The following is an 18,504-nucleotide window of genomic DNA, read 5'->3' as shown; positions in this document are numbered from 1 at the left end:
TCCCAAGCTGTAGTAAGTCAGCTCATAAAATGCATCCAACAATGAATGTTGTAAATAATAAACAACGAAAACATCTTATTATTTACATTTTACTGTCTACAAGAAGTTTTGCACATATGGACAGATGTGTCGCACTTAAGTAAAGAGTTTGAATCCCAATTTAAATAATTCAGGATTGATTGTAAATCATCTCTCATCAATATAGTGTGAATATTGGTACTGTGGGACACAAGCTTTATCCTCTACATCTTAATGTGATTAAAACTATTGCTGAGATGAGGTTTTATGATTGCAATGTTACTTTCACAAACACACACACACATACACACACACAAACACTCAGACATACACATTCACAACTAGGGCAATTTTAGTAGATCCAATTGACCTGACCGGAAACCGGAGCACCTGGGGGAAACCCATGCGGACACAGGGAGATCACGAAAACTTTTTACAGAAAGGACCCTGGCCATTCGATTGGGGAATTGAGCCCAAGCCCATCTTGCTACCCATTGTGCCACCATGCCGCCCCAATTGTACTATTCACAATTCAAAATAAAAATCTCCTTCTTTGAAAGTTTTTTGTTGTTGTTGTATTTATGAAATACATGAATAATGTTTATACTGTTATACTGTTAGCATTTTTGTCATGTAATAGTTGGCACCATCCACAGGATTTGGCAAGTAGAGGTCTGAATAAGCTTCCTATTACTAGTTTAAACTTATAATGTTATAATAGAAGGATCGTGGGTGCCAAAAAAGTATTTCTAAAGTGTCCCACTTATCCAGCTAGGTGTCCCTGAATCTCTGGAGTATTTCTTTCACCCAGTTCCCCCATCACATTTCCATGTATCGTTTGGCTTAATTGTCACAGCAATCTTTAATAAGTGATGAGAATCACAGCAGGTTCTCCATGAGCTCCCGCTAATTTCACCTGTCTCTCATTGGTGTCTATTTACACGCTCACTGCTCTTACCCGGACCGCACAAGCCAATTACAAGTTAGTACCAGGTGTAGTTTCGTATCAGACCCCGCCCCTCAGGTGTAACCCAATCCGCTGGCCTGTCACAGGTAAAACCGGCCCCCAATTTTGAGTATATCCCAAAAAGCAAGAAAAGCCAACAAAACCCGTTCTCGCAGTCCCAGGCGCAACGGTAGCCCTCATTGCCTCTTTACTTATCCCGAAGAAGACGGGTCGGATATACAGTACCAACTAGAAAGTCCAGTCCGACCAAAACGAGATGTCACAGGAGCATGACAAGTAAGTGTCTATCTGCAGTCAGTGCAGCGGAGGTCCGTTACAGGACTAACTTCTGTCAGCACTACGAGACCTTCCTGACTGATATTTTCAACACAGACGGTTTGGTTTGGTTCGAAGGTATAGATAAGATATAACAGAGTATGTTTTTGTAAAAAAAAAAGAGCTTTTGGAAAGACATTTAGGTTTAATAAAAGCCGAAGCTGATGCTGTTTTGGAGTGGGTAGCGCTCGAGCTTTTGACACTCTTCCACCTGTCATGTTCTAACCCGCTCCGCTTCTACAGGTGTACCTGCACCTGCTGCGCCTCCGTGCACGCGCTCTCTATCCGCGCCTTTCTCTTATATAATGTCAACTTCTTTATTCTTATTATTATAAAAATGCGCTTTTGGATTACCCTAACAAATGAGTTTAGGTCGTTTAGAATTAGACAAGATAGAGTTTATGTTGTAGGGATGTTAATAAGATTTTAAAACACGATAAACCTCGTTTAACACATTTGAGCTCTTCTTTATTGCACAGGAACTTTCATAATTCTTTTTTATTTATTATTAAAGCCATGACATTTAACACTATTAAGTCCTTAAAATTTGAAAGTCATTTCCGACAGTTTAGGCTATTTAATTTTACTGACCAAAACTGACTGACTTCACAGAAACTAACACGCAAAAATCTAAATAAAAAATTTGCTCATTTTATAATTTTCCACAGCAACCTGGTCTCTGTTGATTCTAGTGAAATCTTACACCATAGGCGTTGGCTGTCATTTGCAGGGTGACAATGTGTGTTAAGCCTTCTCTACATTGTTTTAACTCATAGGTTAAATATAAACAACATTTATTTCTACACTGTCAAAACGATATATTCGACACCAAAAAGTTTAAAAAATAAAGTAAGAAAACACTGGACAGTTACTAGGCTGTTTATAGTAAGTAAGTAAGTAAGTAAAGTTTATTTATATAGCGCTTTTCTAGGACCAAGCCACAAAGTGCTTTACAATGCGGTCAAGTATAATACAATAAAAACACAAAAATTAATAATCATAAAAGCTACACAGTGACATAAAAACATTAATACAATAGCACAAATAAAAATTTTAAATGCACTTTAACTACACATACATACATATATATATACACACATATATACATACACATACACTTTACCAAAGAACGTCAGCCCCATTGCTTAAGATCACTACTCTGAAATGCTAATGAATAAAAATGTGTCTTATAGGGCATGCAATAGGCTGGTTCATTTGAAGCCACGGTATTCTGTTCATTTCGTCCTAATTCACGTCAGATGAATCGGTGTTAGTTACTGAGAGAGGGTCTAACCTGCCCTTAAAAATAAAAATAAAGATGAAATATACACATATACACTATGAAGTGATGTATGGAACACTGGTAGTTGTCAAGTAACCATACAGCTGAGCAATCTCTACATCGTTTCATAAAATGTTAGGCTACTAATACATCTTGGTCTACTTGAGGATACAGAGATACTAGGTATTAAATTAAAAACAGTGTTATTTTCAAGATGATTAAAAAAGAAGTACTTTAAATTTAAATTAAACAGAACTGCAAGATTATAAATCCTAACTAACAATTTTAAACACCAAAACACTTTGGTACCTAACAGCATTTTGAGAAAAAAGAGGTACACTGCAATGAAAGAGGGAAACAAATGACAATACAGAAAACAGATGATTAGAAGATATAAGAAAGTGGTGTCGTTAAATGAAAGGGAACCTGAAATAAAATATTTGATAATGTGGTTCTGTACCTACATTTGGTCTAAAATACCTTCCCTGTTGCAGTTTTTAGTACTTCTAGACAATGCTTCAGTATTTACCAACATTACATGTGAGTGGTTCTCATTTGACTGGTAAAGAACAAAAAAAACCACAAAAATATAACAATAACATTTAATGATAAAAGTCAAGTGTATGAAACGCATGGAGGGTCAAAGAAAAGTATTGGAGACCATGGCCTTGTTATCCATGTTTGTTTTAGTGATCGTTCAAAGCAAAACATTACCATGAAAAGCAGAAAAAGTGTACATTTGGGTAGTGTCTAAGCTCTGTCTTCACCCATACATACTGCTAAAGGATCTAGATCAAACAGTAGCCTACACCATCAATAGCATGTCACTTCTGGTGCTGTACTGCTAGTTGAAGTACACTAAACTGATATGTGGTTGAAGACTTGGAATCCAAGAGGAAACCTTTTTTATTATTTATTTTTCCACATGGATTTATTCAGGATGCATTAAAACCCTATCATTACCCATTTTGTGCATGACCAACCCTCTTGTTTTTAGTAACGGGATTGCATTCCCATTCAGGTTCTTATTGTGCTAAAATAACGGATCTATCAGGTTGCAGGGTCAAAATCAAACGGAGTGGTGTTGGTGTTAAAGAATAGCACAATTAGTTATCAGATTTCTCATAATCCGAGTTGCTTTAACAAACAGCCTATATAGACGCATCATAGTTGCCATAGCTCTGCATGGTTACTGGGATGAGAATATTGCCCTTAAATAAGCGGGCCTTTGAAGAGCATACAACAATAGTCTGTACATTTAAAGTGATCAGACTAAAATGTTAAGACTTTTCTTACTGAACACGTTTTGGTGTACCGTGACTCGAAGTGCTCTTTCACTTTCCTTGTTTACTGTAAAAACAAACATAAGTAGTATACACTTTCTCCACCATGCTTCAGCTCCTGTGTTTCTAGAGACAGTTATTGTTTTCATTAAAGATATGCATGATCTTGTTTTAAAATGTGTCAGTCTTTTGGAGAATTATATTAAATAAATATAAAGAAAAAAGATTGTTACATGTTTTTCTGATTAAAACAATAGGCAAGGGTTTATGAATGTTAAGGCAGGGCAGCTTACTCTGTCAAGGTTCCTGACAGTCACCCAATAATGAACTGTGATCTTTGTCAGTCTTTCTGGAAGAACCAGTAGAGCATCTTGTCAGACAGGAAGTCACTGAGATTTATTTCACATTTGCAGTAAATAACTAAGGCTGAAGCTTTTGTTTACCAGAATGCCTTAAATTGACATTTTAGGCTCAGCTTAACTCCACCAATCAAGTATGACCTCTTAGAAAAAAAGGGTTTGGTTCTTTGACATCCTACTCACTTGGGATTTCTCATTAAACTCATGTCTGCACAAGTGTGACTAGTAGCACTGTTTCTCACTGTCATTTATGTCTATGTCCTTCACAGTAAACGGGCGGTGCTGGTATTACAGAATGATCCAGCCTATAGCCAGCGCCGAGCCTTCACCAGTGAAGACGAGGCATGGAAGTCTTTCCTGGAGAACCCTCTTACAGCTGCTACCAAAGCCATGATGAGCATCAATGGAGATGAGGACAGTGCAGCAGCTCTGGGCCTGCTTTATGACTATTACAAGGTACGAGCCGTGGTTCCACAGGCTTAGATGTCACAGATCTAACATCAGTATCTTTTTATTCAAAACATGATCACTGGATAATATTTATTCTCAGATACAGGATGCGTTCATATTATTGGTTCAGATCATAAAATAAGGCAGTGGAAGTTTGGATTTGTCATGTCGAAGGTAGTGCAGATGATAAGATGTGAATCAAAGCACTGGATTAAGCATAAACTGTTGATTTTAAAACAGGTCCTAAAACACGTGTTGTGTTACATGGTAAGTTTTAAAATATTTAGAAGAAATTTTCGTTTAGGCCAAACAACCTTAGAAATTCATCCATATTTTTTTCTGAGATACCAAGTCTCATGTATGAGGAAGGTATGTGGACTAAGTCCCGCAAAAATTCTCAGTCTTTGTCTTTAATTAAAAGTGGAAAAATAAATCTGACCATCCTAGGATGAAAAATGCGGCTCAAAATGGAAGCAGTATAGAAACTAGGCCACTGAATGCACTGTATGTCCATTGGATTACATAATAGGCCTATGAAGATAAAGCTGTGTGTCGTTCAGGTTGACAGAGTCTGTGTTTGCCTTCCCCAGGTGCCACGGGAGAAGAGGACAATATCCCAGCCAAAGGCAGACATCCTAGGCTCTGATGTGGATCCCAACAAAAGGTGACGTGCTCTTTTTCAAAGCAGTGGTTGTGGATGAGACTATGTTTGTCTTTGCTCTTGCTTGATGTCTGCCTTCTTCTTTAACAGAAACCTGATGACTCAGCTCCCAGAGACCTCAATGCCATCAGCTGAGAGCAGATTTCAGGTGCTTAAGGGGGTCCCGCTAAACATCGTGCTTCCTGGGAACCAGATGGCACAGGACAAGAGAGCACTCTTCCCCTCACCCGACACCACGGTCACCGTGTCCATCGCTGCCATGCCCAATTTCCCTGTAAAGACTGAGGGGCCTTCACATGCTTTCTCTGTCACTGTGCCCAACCCGCACTGCTCAGAGTCTGAGGGCCACGCAGCAGCATTTCAGCTCGTCCATAACCAGTTCAGCCCCAACACACAGCCCCGGACGCCCGACTCTACATTTCCAGAGACCTTCAAAGATGGGGGTCCGGAGGTAAATAGAAGTTCCCATTGTTACTTCAGTAACCTATTGTGTTGGTTCTTTTCTACCTTCATCTTTCTCCCTTTTTCTCACACAAATGTACACCCCTTTTCCAGCCCTTATATAATATCATCTTTACAGCAGGCTCCAGCCTGGCAGTGTACAGCTTGTAATGTTATTTGAACATAGCCAGAAGAGAAGCTAGCATGTCATTATGCCATTGTCTCGCTGGCACAATAAAGTGCAGTGTTTTTCTACTTCACAATAGCCGGGGCCTACTCTCTCTGTCTCTCCTTTTCTCCCCTCTCTTTTTAACTCTTAGTCTGTATAAAATGCTAGGTTATGGGGGTGGGGGATTATTTTAGAATGCCCAACAAAACCCTGCACACACATACAGTCGGGGAAGCTCTTTTTTTTGTTTGTCCTGTGGTTGTGTGCTCTGACGGGCGGCGAGCAGAGCCACGGTGTGGCTGTTTGCACTAATGCCAGGCCCTTCTTGGACACTCTTTTATGCTCCACAGGTGTTCGCGTTCCCAGGGGATCTTCAGTTACGAATGGCCTCCATTGCTCAAGAGGAATATGACCCCTACGAGACTGTGTCGGGGTAAGCCCTGCATGCTGCCTCTTAAAAGCTGCCCTTTTGGGAGCTAATAGATTAATTAAGGCATCTCTGTTAAGGCCTGTACAAATCACACGGGTGATATGATAGAAGCCAACAGGCAAATAATGTCTAAGTCATGTAAAAATAAAAATCTTTTATTATAATAATAAATAAAGTAACATACTTTCATTAAAGTGATAAATTTTTATTTATTTACCAGCAATAACTTTGAATACACACTGGAAGCCTCAAAGTCCCTCCGACAGAAATCAGGTGATGGCACAATGACATACCTCAATAAGGGCCAGTTTTACCCCATCACTCTAAAGGAAACAAACAACAGCAAAGTCCTTCATCACCCTATATGCAAAGTCAGGGTAAGTTGAGTTTGTGCGTCTATTTACATATGAACATACACGTGTAAATACATGGCCTTCAATGTGTCGTGTCTTTACAGAGCGTAGTGATGGTCGTGTTTGGCGAGGAGAAATGCAGAGATGACCAGCTCAAACATTGGAAGTACTGGCACTCCAGACAGCACACGGCCAAGCAAAGATGCATCGACATCGGTGAGGAGTTTATGATCTGCTTTAAGGCTTGTTTGTACTTAGAAAACAAATTTAGATTCAACTTTTATGATATAATTTCATTTCAATCACTGAAAATGGCAAACAGCGGACAATTTCATATCAGTGGTTTAGTTTAGGTATAAAACAGTTGAAGCAAAGGTAAGTTGATTGTGTCAAATGACATTCCACTGTATTTAATATGTCCACATGCCATTGCTGCATGTGTTCTAAAAGAAAGTGTTCAATAAAGTCAGGCACCAGGCAAGAAATATCCATAGACATCATCATGACTACACTCTATTTCCCATTCACAATCTTTTTTCCTTTTTTAAATTGCATTTTCTATTAAGATAAAAAACAGCAGTTCAATGTGATGACACCAAAGAAACTCACAACATCAGTGTTTACATTAAACTTCAGTCAAACTGAAAGTACAAGCATATGTAGTCACCATAGAATAAAACCAAGCATTCACAGATCGTCCACACAAATGTTCAAAGTTCATTCAGCCATCCAATATGAACTCAGATTGTTAGGTGATTTTTGTCGTATAGTTTGAATGAATGCTCTGTAGATCAAAGAGGAGTAACATACTACAGTAGAGGTGGGTGGGGGTAATTCATGTGGTGGGGGTGGAAAAAGCTTAATGATCCTGTTTGTTTACCATTCACAAGCTAAATGGGGGTTGGAGATAAACAGGGCATAGTTCCTGTTTCTACCCCCCAACAAAGATGAGAAGACAGAATAGCAAAAGACTGTACGCAGTACTTATTCTTGTATATGTGTATAACCGAGGAAAACAGTTTGGAGCAGCATTACAGGCTCATACTCACACACACTCCCACAAACAATAATCATTAAAATCATCGACAAAATCATCAATTAATCAAATAATTCTGAAACATTTTTAACATATCTTTATAATATTATAGCATAAACATGAGAAGTAGAATTTTATATTGCTGGACAATGTAATTCCACATACAAATATTAAAGCTTTAAAAGCCTAAACCAGTATGCACCAGTATGTGGCCATAAGAATCATAAGAAACCCTGTTGAAACCTTTTTCTTACTTATTTATTACTCCATAAATGCTTACCTTAGCATGTTTTGCTGTCCACAGCTGACTACAAAGAAAGCTTCAATACCATCAGCAACATCGAGGAGATCTCCTACAATGCTATTTCCTTTACATGGGACATCAATGAGGAGGCAAAGGTAGTGTTGAACGCCTGTCTATTTCAGCTTCTGTGGAAAGATTCAATAAGCAATTATTTTTTTTATACATAGTATTTGACTACCACCAAAACCTCAACAATGTGAATCTTAATTCTCACGTCCAATACAGTTGAGTGCAAGAGTTTGAGTGCAAGAGATTGAGTGCAAGAGATTGCATCCCCAATGTAATTTACATGAAAAAAAGGACAAACATTTATTTAAATTTATTCTGCAATGACATCACAAATCAAATATCAACCAAACTTTTAAAAGTATAAAAAAGGTTTTAATATGGCCCCTTTAATTTCCAGTTGTAGAATGCATCATAGGCCCAAAAGGACATTGACACCCTATTCCAAAACTATAGGCATTAATAAGAATAGTTCTGCTTTACCCTATGCTTTCCTCCACTGATACTGGTGCTGCAGAGTTAAACCTGGGAGCTAAAACCTTCAGCAATGGTGGGCCAGTGTATTAGAAAGCTACACTATCTTAACCACATATAACTAAGTTTATACGCCTGTTTTGAATGCATATGTCTAAAAGGGTATATCTTTAAAAGGAATGGTCATATAGTCTATGTTAAGAAATATGTCAGATTTAGAACTGATGCCAGGTAGATTGCAGTTTGAAAAGCAACGAGTGAAATAGAGCAGTGGTCCCAACCACCAGGCCGCAGACCGGTACCGGTCCGTGGGTCATTTATTACCAGGCCACACAGAAAGAGTAAATAATTGGAGATCGCTACATCAGCAATGAAAACACTACTTTTTTACGGGTGTTATTGTCTCCAATCGCCCCTAGGTGGGAGCAGCATCTCGTCCTGCCAGTCCGTGAATATCCATACAACATGTTTGAGCTGGTGTAAATTTAAATCGTATCACTATTTTAACATACCATTTGGTTTATACATTTATAATAATTATCTTGTGAATGTTATACTTTTTAGTTTTGCTTCAAGTGTATGCATTGTAAGTATTGTACCGAACATAAAATATTTAATAAGAAACATTGTGTGTATAGGCAGTTATGCAGCTAAATTATCCCATTTTGAGATGTCTCAGCAGGTTAGACACTAAAATGTTTAGTTAGGCTGCAAATAAATAGCTTGTTGGGTGTTTTTAATGAAAGAAAACACTTTTTAATAATAATAATACCATGTTAGCTTTTGAAGGTCTTTCATACATCTCAGAATGGTCTGTCCCTTTAGGAACTGAAGATTCTTACAATAGACAGTACAAAGCTGAGTGTGCTGTAATTGTGCAAACAAGTGGCGTCATTCAGTCTAAATAGAACCAACTGCTGTGTTTTTCCTGGTTTTAAAGTTCCCATGCTTTACATATTGTTTGGGTATTAAATATTTTCTAATTTAACTATTATTTTACCTAGTTAGCAAACATAAATAAAAAGTATACATAGCTTGTTGGGTTGGACAACGGTGAATACTTCTCGTAAGACTTAAAAGGCGTGGGTGTGCATGTTAGCTGTTGAGAATTAGTTCTCAGCTCATTTAACCTGGCAGGTCTATTGTGTTCTTAAGTGATGCGTTCAGAAGAGACGTGGGCAAAACGCAAATCTGCACAAAGAATGAGGAAACAAAGTGGGGTAGCAGAGATCTAGACACTGACAGTTTATGGAATCCTGTACAACGAGTATGTCAAGACAAGTCTGGCGCAACCTGTCAGTCTTAAGGGAAAGCTTGACACTTAATCCACCTCCACTGGCCAGTTTAGCCTCTTTTAGTTGTCATTGGTTAAATCTTAGCGCTGAACTGTCAGTGCATTGGATTTCATTTTTGTCTGGAAGGTTTTTATTAAAACTATTTGTGTTAATAATCATTCACGTTTTTTATTGGTAATACATATTAATGTGTTTCTGAGTCATGTCTAAAATGTAGCATTATGTACTGTGCTGTGCTAAAAACCAGGATGTAGATCACAAGATATGCATGTGGTCATAGGATACTCATCCGTGTGCACAGTCTTTGGAGTGCTGTCTGTTTACTGTGTATATTAGTGTGTGTGTGTGTGTGTGTGTGTGTGTGTGTGTGTGTGTAGGACAAGACATGTGAAGACATTTACTATGCAGTTACTTTTTGTTTGCTATTGCAGTCATAATGACATCACAGAATTGTATGGGATTTGATTTTTTTTTTTTAAACTAACTCTTTGTTGTATGAAATGAAATAGTGACTCACCTGTGTAAGGACCCAACAATTGAAATTGTGACTTGTTCAGGAAGGCATATTTTTGAATCTGTAGTGCCTCCCAGTGGAAATGCTAGGAACAATTGTCAACAACATCAACTTCAATCTGGCAATCTATCATATCATATCTGAGCCTAAAGAGGGAGACAGAGATTCACTTTTTTCAACTCATAACTCATGTGAGCTAATTAGACAGATGATGAAACTAAAACCTAACGACAGTCATTACAGCTTGCTGCTTAAAACGTTCAAAAAGAAAGACATTTTAACAAGACAACAAGTAAAAGTACTGCATGTCTTACCTCAAGCAGTCTAATTTAAAACTTTTGCATAATAACAACAATAGTAATAACAATTATTGTAATTATTGTAATTATTGTAATTATTATTATTATTATTATTATTATTACAATGCAATAAGCATGCGTTTAGGGACAGACTGTCCATAAGCCTGGGCCAGTCTAACCTGACTTAATTTGATCTATAATAAGATTGTTGGTCCATTTTAAGTCAATTATGGCTTCAAATGTTTCCTAGATATGTATAATGTGATTCTTGTATTTAATCACTCTAGTTATTTTAATGTCATTAAATAAACATATTAAAAACTTAGCACATTGGCTGAACTCTGGATCTAGATGTGTGTTTTAAAAGATGTGTGTTTTCCACATCTTTTAAATGTCTGTGTTTACTATGAATAAAGACTAAAAAATGGACCAGCAAGTCAAATGGTAACTAAGCCAGCTACCTAAGACGGATAGCATAAAGTTAGTGCTAATTACAAAGTGTTTTTTTTATTATTATAATTTTTATTTCAGTTTTTACTACTGCCTTGTTCATGGCAGATCCGGCTGCCCTGGCATCATTGGAACCTGAGAAAACAAGCCAACCCATCACATTTTGCCATTACAAATTTTTTTCTCATATCTCTCCTCTCTTCCTTTGTACAGATCTTCATTTCAGTCAACTGCTTGAGCACAGACTTTTCATCTCAGAAGGGAGTGAAGGGTCTCCCACTCAACCTGCAAATCGACACATACAGCTACAACAACCGCAGCAACAAACCCATCCACCGTGCCTACTGCCAGATCAAGGTGTTCTGCGACAAGGGTGCAGAGCGCAAGATCCGCGATGAGGAACGCAAGCAGTCCCGCAGGAAGGGAAAATGCCCCGACGTGAACCCTAACATGCCTTCTTGTAAGTGTGTCTTGTAGTACATTTAGTTTTCATTGTGATAACAGGATGTAAATGAGCTGTTTAAAAGATCACTTCTTTTGACCTAGTCTTTAATCATTACACCTGTGTGATGTCATTTAACACAAATAACAGTATGTAAATGCTTCCTTGTACTTTTAAATAAGCAAACGTTTACATTCTAAAAGTCATTGGTTAAAAAAGGCATGGCCATGGCCATTTTTATTAAAGACAAAAGAATTTAAGCATGGAACAAAATTTTACATTCATTGGCTACCGCAACAACTGCCTCATAATACATCTTGGATGCTACAATAAAATAAAGTAGTACTTTAACGTCATACACAAATACTGACGTATTCGTAGTGGCAAAGTGTATTTTAAAGGCATTGTCTTTTATTGCTACTCATAATAGTAAAATGATTATATAGATATATTATGGAATATGAGCTTTCCAGTGAAGTGATATAATAATCTTCACTCACAAACACAAACCTACCACCAATACACATGCTGCATTTATGTAGTGTTTTTGTCAGTAGCCAAGAATTCTAACTATATGAAGTATTACTTTAATCATTATGTTTTATTTTCAGCAATACATTGACATTAATTTTGTTTTCAAATTATTGCTTTGACACTTTAACTAAAAGTGAATTTTAACTCTGTGGGTGTGTGCGATTACTTTCTAGATGTAGACGTCAAGGTGCCTCTTTTGCACAAGCGCAGCGATATCACCGTGTTTAAGATGATGACAGACCTAGACACGCAGCCTGTCCTTTTCATCCCAGACATCCACTTCTCCAACTTCCAACGTCATGTGAGTACCAACGCTTCCTTTTATCCAAGAACGTGCAACATTAAATGTTAATCTGAGCAGCCACATTTACTGCAACTGCATCAGATGTAGCGAGAAGAGAAATGCACAACTTTACACATACTACACATTATAACCTGACTATACAGTGCTGAATTTAGGTGTGGTCAATAAAAGCAACAAATAATGGATGTCTGTTTAAATTCCACTCATACTGGTGTATAGTGTTAGATATAGAAATACAAAAACAACTCTAAAATCGTAGTGTTGGGAATTTATACAGCCTGTTTATGAACTCTTGTTGGGGACAGTAAGTGTTGTATCATATCAGTGTTTGCATAAAGACAGTACAATTTTAGCTAACACTAATGCTAGAGATAAGTCAAAGTCAGGTCAGAATGACCTCAGTCCTGTTCATGGAGATCATGTGAAAACAGCTTGCTCTTTCGGGTCATAAAACAGTTTTGGCTCTTATCAGACTCTTATCAGATTGCCAAGAAATCTGTAATATGTTCTATATAAAAATATGCTTGATTTGTTTTATTTTTGTTTACATGAAGTCATTTTTGTGGTACTCTAAAACAAATGATATTAAGAACTTTTAAAATGAAGTTCATTTTAGTGACTAATGTTAACATGTTGTCATTCAGAGGCAGATGTATATGTTTATTGGTCTTATAATTTAAGCTCAACTATCAGGGTGTCCAAGAGATAATAACTGTGCCTGCTCTTTGGGTAGAAAAAAAAAGAGTCACTTCTCTTCCCCGGGCAATCACAGTGACACTGAGTGATCATAGGCATCTGATAGCCAATGATAAAGCAGTTAGTGCTTCCTCCAAGCCCATGTTACATTATTAGCAGTTTTTGGAAAAAGGTGGCAGCTGGAATTACTTGTTTCAGAGTAAGCTTATGTTAGCCCTTAGCTAAGGTATATGTCCTTTGACAGGGAAGAACCAGCTAGTGTCTGGGACTGTCTAGACCAGCGCTTTTTTGCACCATAGACCGGTTTCATATAAGATATTATTTTACGGACCAGTGGGAATTGGTGGGAACCCTAAGCTTTTTTGTTGCAACGAGACGCTGCTCCCACCTAGTGGTGATTAGAGACACTAACACCCCAAGAGTATTGAAAATGTAATTGCTCATAGCGATTTCTAATTATTAATTCTTTCTGTGCGGCCTGGTAATAAATGACCAACAGACCGGTACCGGTCCGCAGCCCGGTGGTTGGGGACCACTGTTCTAGACTGTAGCTGCACGCATTCAGTTTAAAACACTGATGCTCGCCTACAAAGCCAAAAATGGACCAGCCCCAAGCTACCTTCGTGGTCTAATCAAACCCCGCTCTGTACCACGCAACCTCCGAGCCACTAGTCTCGCTCGACTTGAGCCTCCACCCAGGACTAAAGGAAGACAAGCATCAAGGCTCTTCTCTGTTCTAGCACCCAAGTGGTGGAATGAACTTCCTCTGTCTGTCCGAACATCTGAGTCTCTTGCTGTCTTTAAAAAATGATTAAAAACTTACCTTTTTACTAAACACTTAAGCTGACCTATACCTATTTACTAACATTTTTTTTCCATTTTATTAAAAAAAAAAAAAAAAAAAAAAAAAAAAAAAACACTTTGGTTCTAACAGGTTTCAGCAGATTCGTGTTCTTTGACTGTTGTTTACTAAAACTTGAGAAATGAAATGTTTACTATGGAAGCACTTCTGTAAGTCGCTCTGGATAAGAGCGTCTGCTAAATGCAGAAAATGTAAATGTAAATGTAAGAGAATTTAGGGGAACAAGGTCCCCCATTGAAAAAAATAGTTATTAATCATCTGTCCTGATGGCCCACCTGTCCATGCTATTGTCACATGGAATTAAGTGATCTTTGAATGCTTCTCTGTACACTTTCCTCACTTTTTTTATCAGAATCCGGCAGTACTGACCGCTAGAGCAGACCAAAGCTAAAAATAAACCTCATCCCTGTTTGCTTTTCTGGTATAAACACAAAAAAAACATTTGCTTTGGAACTGGGTGCTGGTGCAGCTCTACTGAGAACCCGTTGTTGCCTGCTGACAGGCCATTCATGTATTAGTTAGTCCTTAGTGCAAGAGGATGTTTTAGTGTTATTGTGCGTCTAGTTAAAATAACAGCAATATAAATAAACAAGATGGTATTTTTCCTGAATTTACCAAATGCCCTTTTTGACGTACTAAGTTAAAATACATGTTCCTGAGGCTGCAATATGCTGTATATTGCAATGTAAAACAAAAATAAGTTAGTTAGTGTTTTGGCTATTTCAAAAGGCTAAAATAGTAGTTGACATACTGTATGGCAAGCTAGTTAAGTTGGGCAATAAAGTGATATAAACACTGCCTGACAATATAAATGTAATTGCTGGTAGTGATTTGGTTCTGCTTTTTATAGCCCTGTTTGGATAGGTCATTAGAGTTGTGCTGTGATCTATCATATAATAGTGGTTTCTAATCATAAATGAGATGTACTGAACTGCTTTATATAATTCTAAAGAAAAGATTTTATGCAGAAAGGCCCTCAGTTGAACACAATAATAGTTGTAATCTGATGCCAAACAGAGCATGCCATATAACATTGGGAACATCTTTAACCACTTTTTAAAAGAACAATACAAGGATTCCTAACATTAAACATAAATAGTTTTACAGGAGCATCAGTGTACGTTTGGACAATCTGGTAAAATGTTATTTTTTTATGCATTTTCCCCCAATTTTAAATTTATTAATCCAATTACTCCACTGATGCTGACCTCCACTCCTGACCAAGGACAGCCATGACTAACACACGCCCCCTCCAACATGTGCGCTTAGCCAGTCGCTTCTTTTCACCATCACAAGGCGGATTCATACTGAGATCCGTTTCACGCATGGAAAGTCATGCAGAGTACCCAAGCTACACAACGTTCAAACTTGTGTAACCAGGAGACTGGTGATCTGCAGCACCTAAAAATATCTCCCACACCAGGGTGCTCTATGTATAATAGTGTTTTCCAGTATTACTATTAAGTTTTATGTATGACATTCAGACACTATTGGCCAATGGACAGAGGTGTATGGTAAATATAAGCTCATATGTTGTTATAACATTCCCTTTTGTTCCTCTCTTTACAGGGGTTCTCTACTGAGGATGGAGAGGATGGGTAGGTTTGCATTTTTTTGCTTATCCCCCTCACCGATAATGCACTGGTAGAAAGTATTAGGACATCTGATCATGTGCTTGTTGGACATGCTATTCCAAAACCATGGGCATACATATCAAGTTGGCTACTCTTGTGTAACCCTTCTGGATAGGCTATCCACTGATTTTCCTACTCACCAAGTTCGTAAACCTACACCATATGGCTAAAAGTATTTGGACACCTGACCATGAGCTTGTTGGACACTGTATTTCAAAAACAAATATAATTAAAAAAGAGTGACCTCTACATGATCTTTTTAAGTTATATAAAACTTTGTTGTTGATTGTACTCATGTTTGTGCACTAGAGACTTACAATAAACTAGCCCACAATAAAGCATGTTAGGGCTGACCAAGCAAAATAACTGACAAAATCAGGACCGGTTTTAGCCCACTAATTTATTTGAGCTATTGAATTATTTGGATCATTCACTTACCATGAGCATATCTTTTGCTTTTGCTTTTTTTTCTTTAGCTCAGGAATGAAGAGATTACCCTACACAGAAGATGAGTTTGGATCTCCTCCCAATAAGGTGGCCAGAGTGGACGAACCAAAAAGAAGTGAGTTGGTTTCATTGTGTGCGCTCTCTGTGTTTCGGTCTATGGTGAAACGTTTGTGTGCTGCCTTTTGTGTATTTTAATGTTTGCATAAGAATAAAATAGGACAGTGTTTGTTAGCATTATAGCTCATAGTGCAGTTCCATTAAAATATTGGTTTGGTGGGCTATAATTGTCTCTGACACTTTCTACAATTACATATTCGAATTTTTAGATTCTTTCCTTGTGTATTTTTGTATGTAGTTTGTAGTTTTGCAATGCACCTTGGCAAACACATTGACCTACACTGGATGGGTCAGTAAAAATTTGTTTGCTGTGAGTTGGTATTTAAGGTGAACATGTTTGGCCAGGCTTTGAGCCAATATCAACAAACAGGCTCTGCTTTAAGAAGCAAGGTGTGTATTTACTACTCTCCAGTGAATCCACAACTCCATATTATTTTTACTCCTCCCACTCCTTGCTAACTCCCTTATGTAGTTTCTGGCCAGGAAAAGTGTGTGTTGGTCTGTTGGTTTGGACCGCGGCCCTGACTCATAGGAACACTATGTAAGGTGCAAAGTCATCAGAGCCAAGGACACGCAGAGCAGATCAAATGCTTTGGTTGCTACAAAACATTGACCACGGCAACATTAACTTTACATTTGATGGGAAATGTTTTGTTACTTTTTTCCACTTAAACCTCTGGTTTTAATGATGAGCTGTCCCGATTTGTGAATATGTATTTGTGTGTGTGCACACTACCATAACTGACCTCAATTCTTTGGCCCTTTCAGTTTTGCTGTATGTGCGGCGGGAGAGTGAAGAGGTATTTGATGCCCTCATGTTGAAGACACCAACACTAAAAGGACTGGTAGAAGCGGTGAGTATTTTGTTAATGCATTATATTCACAATCGGCCCTCCTTGGTCCCTGCTTGGCCCCAGATTTTGCTACTAACTGCTGACATACAGCTAGTAGCAAGATGGTTAGTCATGTCACAGTCCCTGGAGAAAGCAGAAGTAAATCAGCAATGATAGGTGCTTTAAGTTAGAGCTTAGTATAGCTTTACAAGCCACTGTTCGCCCATACCAACTTAGGTAAACAGCAGTAAATATAAAATGTGTGTATAATGTGTACTGCTGTTGAATATGAATCTAGGTAGTAAGGCACACATATGGCTTTGGCAACAAGCAAGCCATTGTGTGTTTGTGAATGACATACTACAGACCCTTCACTCTGTTATTAGTTATTAGAATGGGCAGACTGGCAGGGAGCTGGGAATGCTCTATACACGCCTCCTCCATGCCGAAATAAGGCGCCCTATGCCACTAGTTGGCATCATACCAAGTAGCTTCCATTTACAGGGTTTCCATTAAGTCATTGCAACATAATTCAGAATAATGTTTTTACCTCTTGCTATATTCAAAAAGCAGGTTTATGGCTTAAGTCTAGCCAGAGATGCCTTTACTGATTTCATTATTTTAACATTTTAATAAATGTACTAGCCATTTTCATTCTCTTCAGTCAACTTGGGTTTTGACAGTTTACTCCAGGGCCATCATACCCACCTCTCTGACCTTTGAACCACATACAGTACCTTATGTATAAAATAAGTCCAAAATGACGAATAATAGTTAGATATTTTTTTTAATTCATGTAGTCCATATTTATTTAGTGCTTTACTTGTGCTTTGTACTGATCAGCTGTTCACATGAGGCACAGAAAGCCTTTGGCATTTTGCTTTCACACATTTTGTATTCTGCACCACAACTAGCATTAGGAACTGCATCTTGAAAACTTGTTTTACACAGATGGACAGAAAAAAGTGCAAGGGTGAAAAGATCCTAAACAAAGTTTCCTCTCTTTCAGATTTCAGAGAAGTATGAAGTTCCTCTTGACAAACTGGGGAAGGTCTACAAGAAATGCAAAAAAGGGTAAACTCCAAAATTCTATTTACAATCCTCAAACTATACCATCTCGGAATGCAGTTGCAGAGTTGCTAAAAATAAAATCTTGTGTCTGATTTCGACAGGATCTTGGTGAACATGGACGATAACATTATCATGCATTATTCTAACGAGGACACCTTTCAGATTCAGATGGAAGAGATGGGAGGAATGGTAAAATTGACCCTCACTGAGATCTAAATGACCTTAGGGTTAGGTTCAACCCCTCAGTATGGACTTGTTTACATGTCTCTGTCGTACTGGCCTTTGAGTTACCCTAGGCCTTTCGTGCACTTGTTATTTTTGTCCTATTTGTAGGCTATATTTCCCCCAATACTGTTGTGTGCATGAACAATGACATGAGAAGTGTGCCAAACTATGCATTGTGTAGAATGAGAATGAAATGGGCAAATTGATGTTGTATTCAAGGATTTTTATCTAGG

General features: G+C 38.0%; 1 protein-coding gene across 1 annotated transcript; it reads left to right on the top strand.

Moving 5' to 3' along the window:
• The first annotated feature begins 1,241 nt into the window (after nt 1-1,241).
• Nucleotides 1,242-18,262, top strand: grhl1 (grainyhead-like transcription factor 1). Its single transcript, XM_063007336.1, has 15 exons — nt 1,242-1,261; nt 4,494-4,680; nt 5,265-5,338; nt 5,426-5,786; nt 6,296-6,378; nt 6,596-6,752; nt 6,833-6,944; nt 8,069-8,163; nt 11,320-11,530; nt 12,253-12,383; nt 15,514-15,542; nt 16,055-16,140; nt 16,911-16,996; nt 17,985-18,049; nt 18,148-18,262. The coding sequence occupies exons 1-15, from the start codon at nt 1,242-1,244 to the stop codon at nt 18,260-18,262; spliced, it is 1,812 nt and encodes a 603-aa protein (XP_062863406.1).
• The last annotated feature ends 242 nt before the right edge of the window (nt 18,263-18,504 follow it).

Source organism: Trichomycterus rosablanca, chromosome 13, assembly GCF_030014385.1.
Source record: "Trichomycterus rosablanca isolate fTriRos1 chromosome 13, fTriRos1.hap1, whole genome shotgun sequence".
Lineage (NCBI taxonomy): Eukaryota > Metazoa > Chordata > Actinopteri > Siluriformes > Trichomycteridae > Trichomycterus > Trichomycterus rosablanca.
The sequence above is the reverse complement of the archived record's forward strand: the minus strand, read 5'-3'. Positions and strand labels throughout refer to the sequence as shown.

Excerpts from the sequence above, each read along its gene's own strand:
- grhl1 (XM_063007336.1), top strand. The coding sequence starts at position 1,242 with ATGTCACAGGAGCATGACAA. Across the intron at positions 5,339-5,425 it reads GATGTGGATCCCAACAAAAG|AAACCTGATGACTCAGCTCC; the intron begins GTGACGTGCTCT and ends CTTCTTTAACAG. Across the intron at positions 16,141-16,910 it reads AGTGGACGAACCAAAAAGAA|TTTTGCTGTATGTGCGGCGG; the intron begins GTGAGTTGGTTT and ends TGGCCCTTTCAG.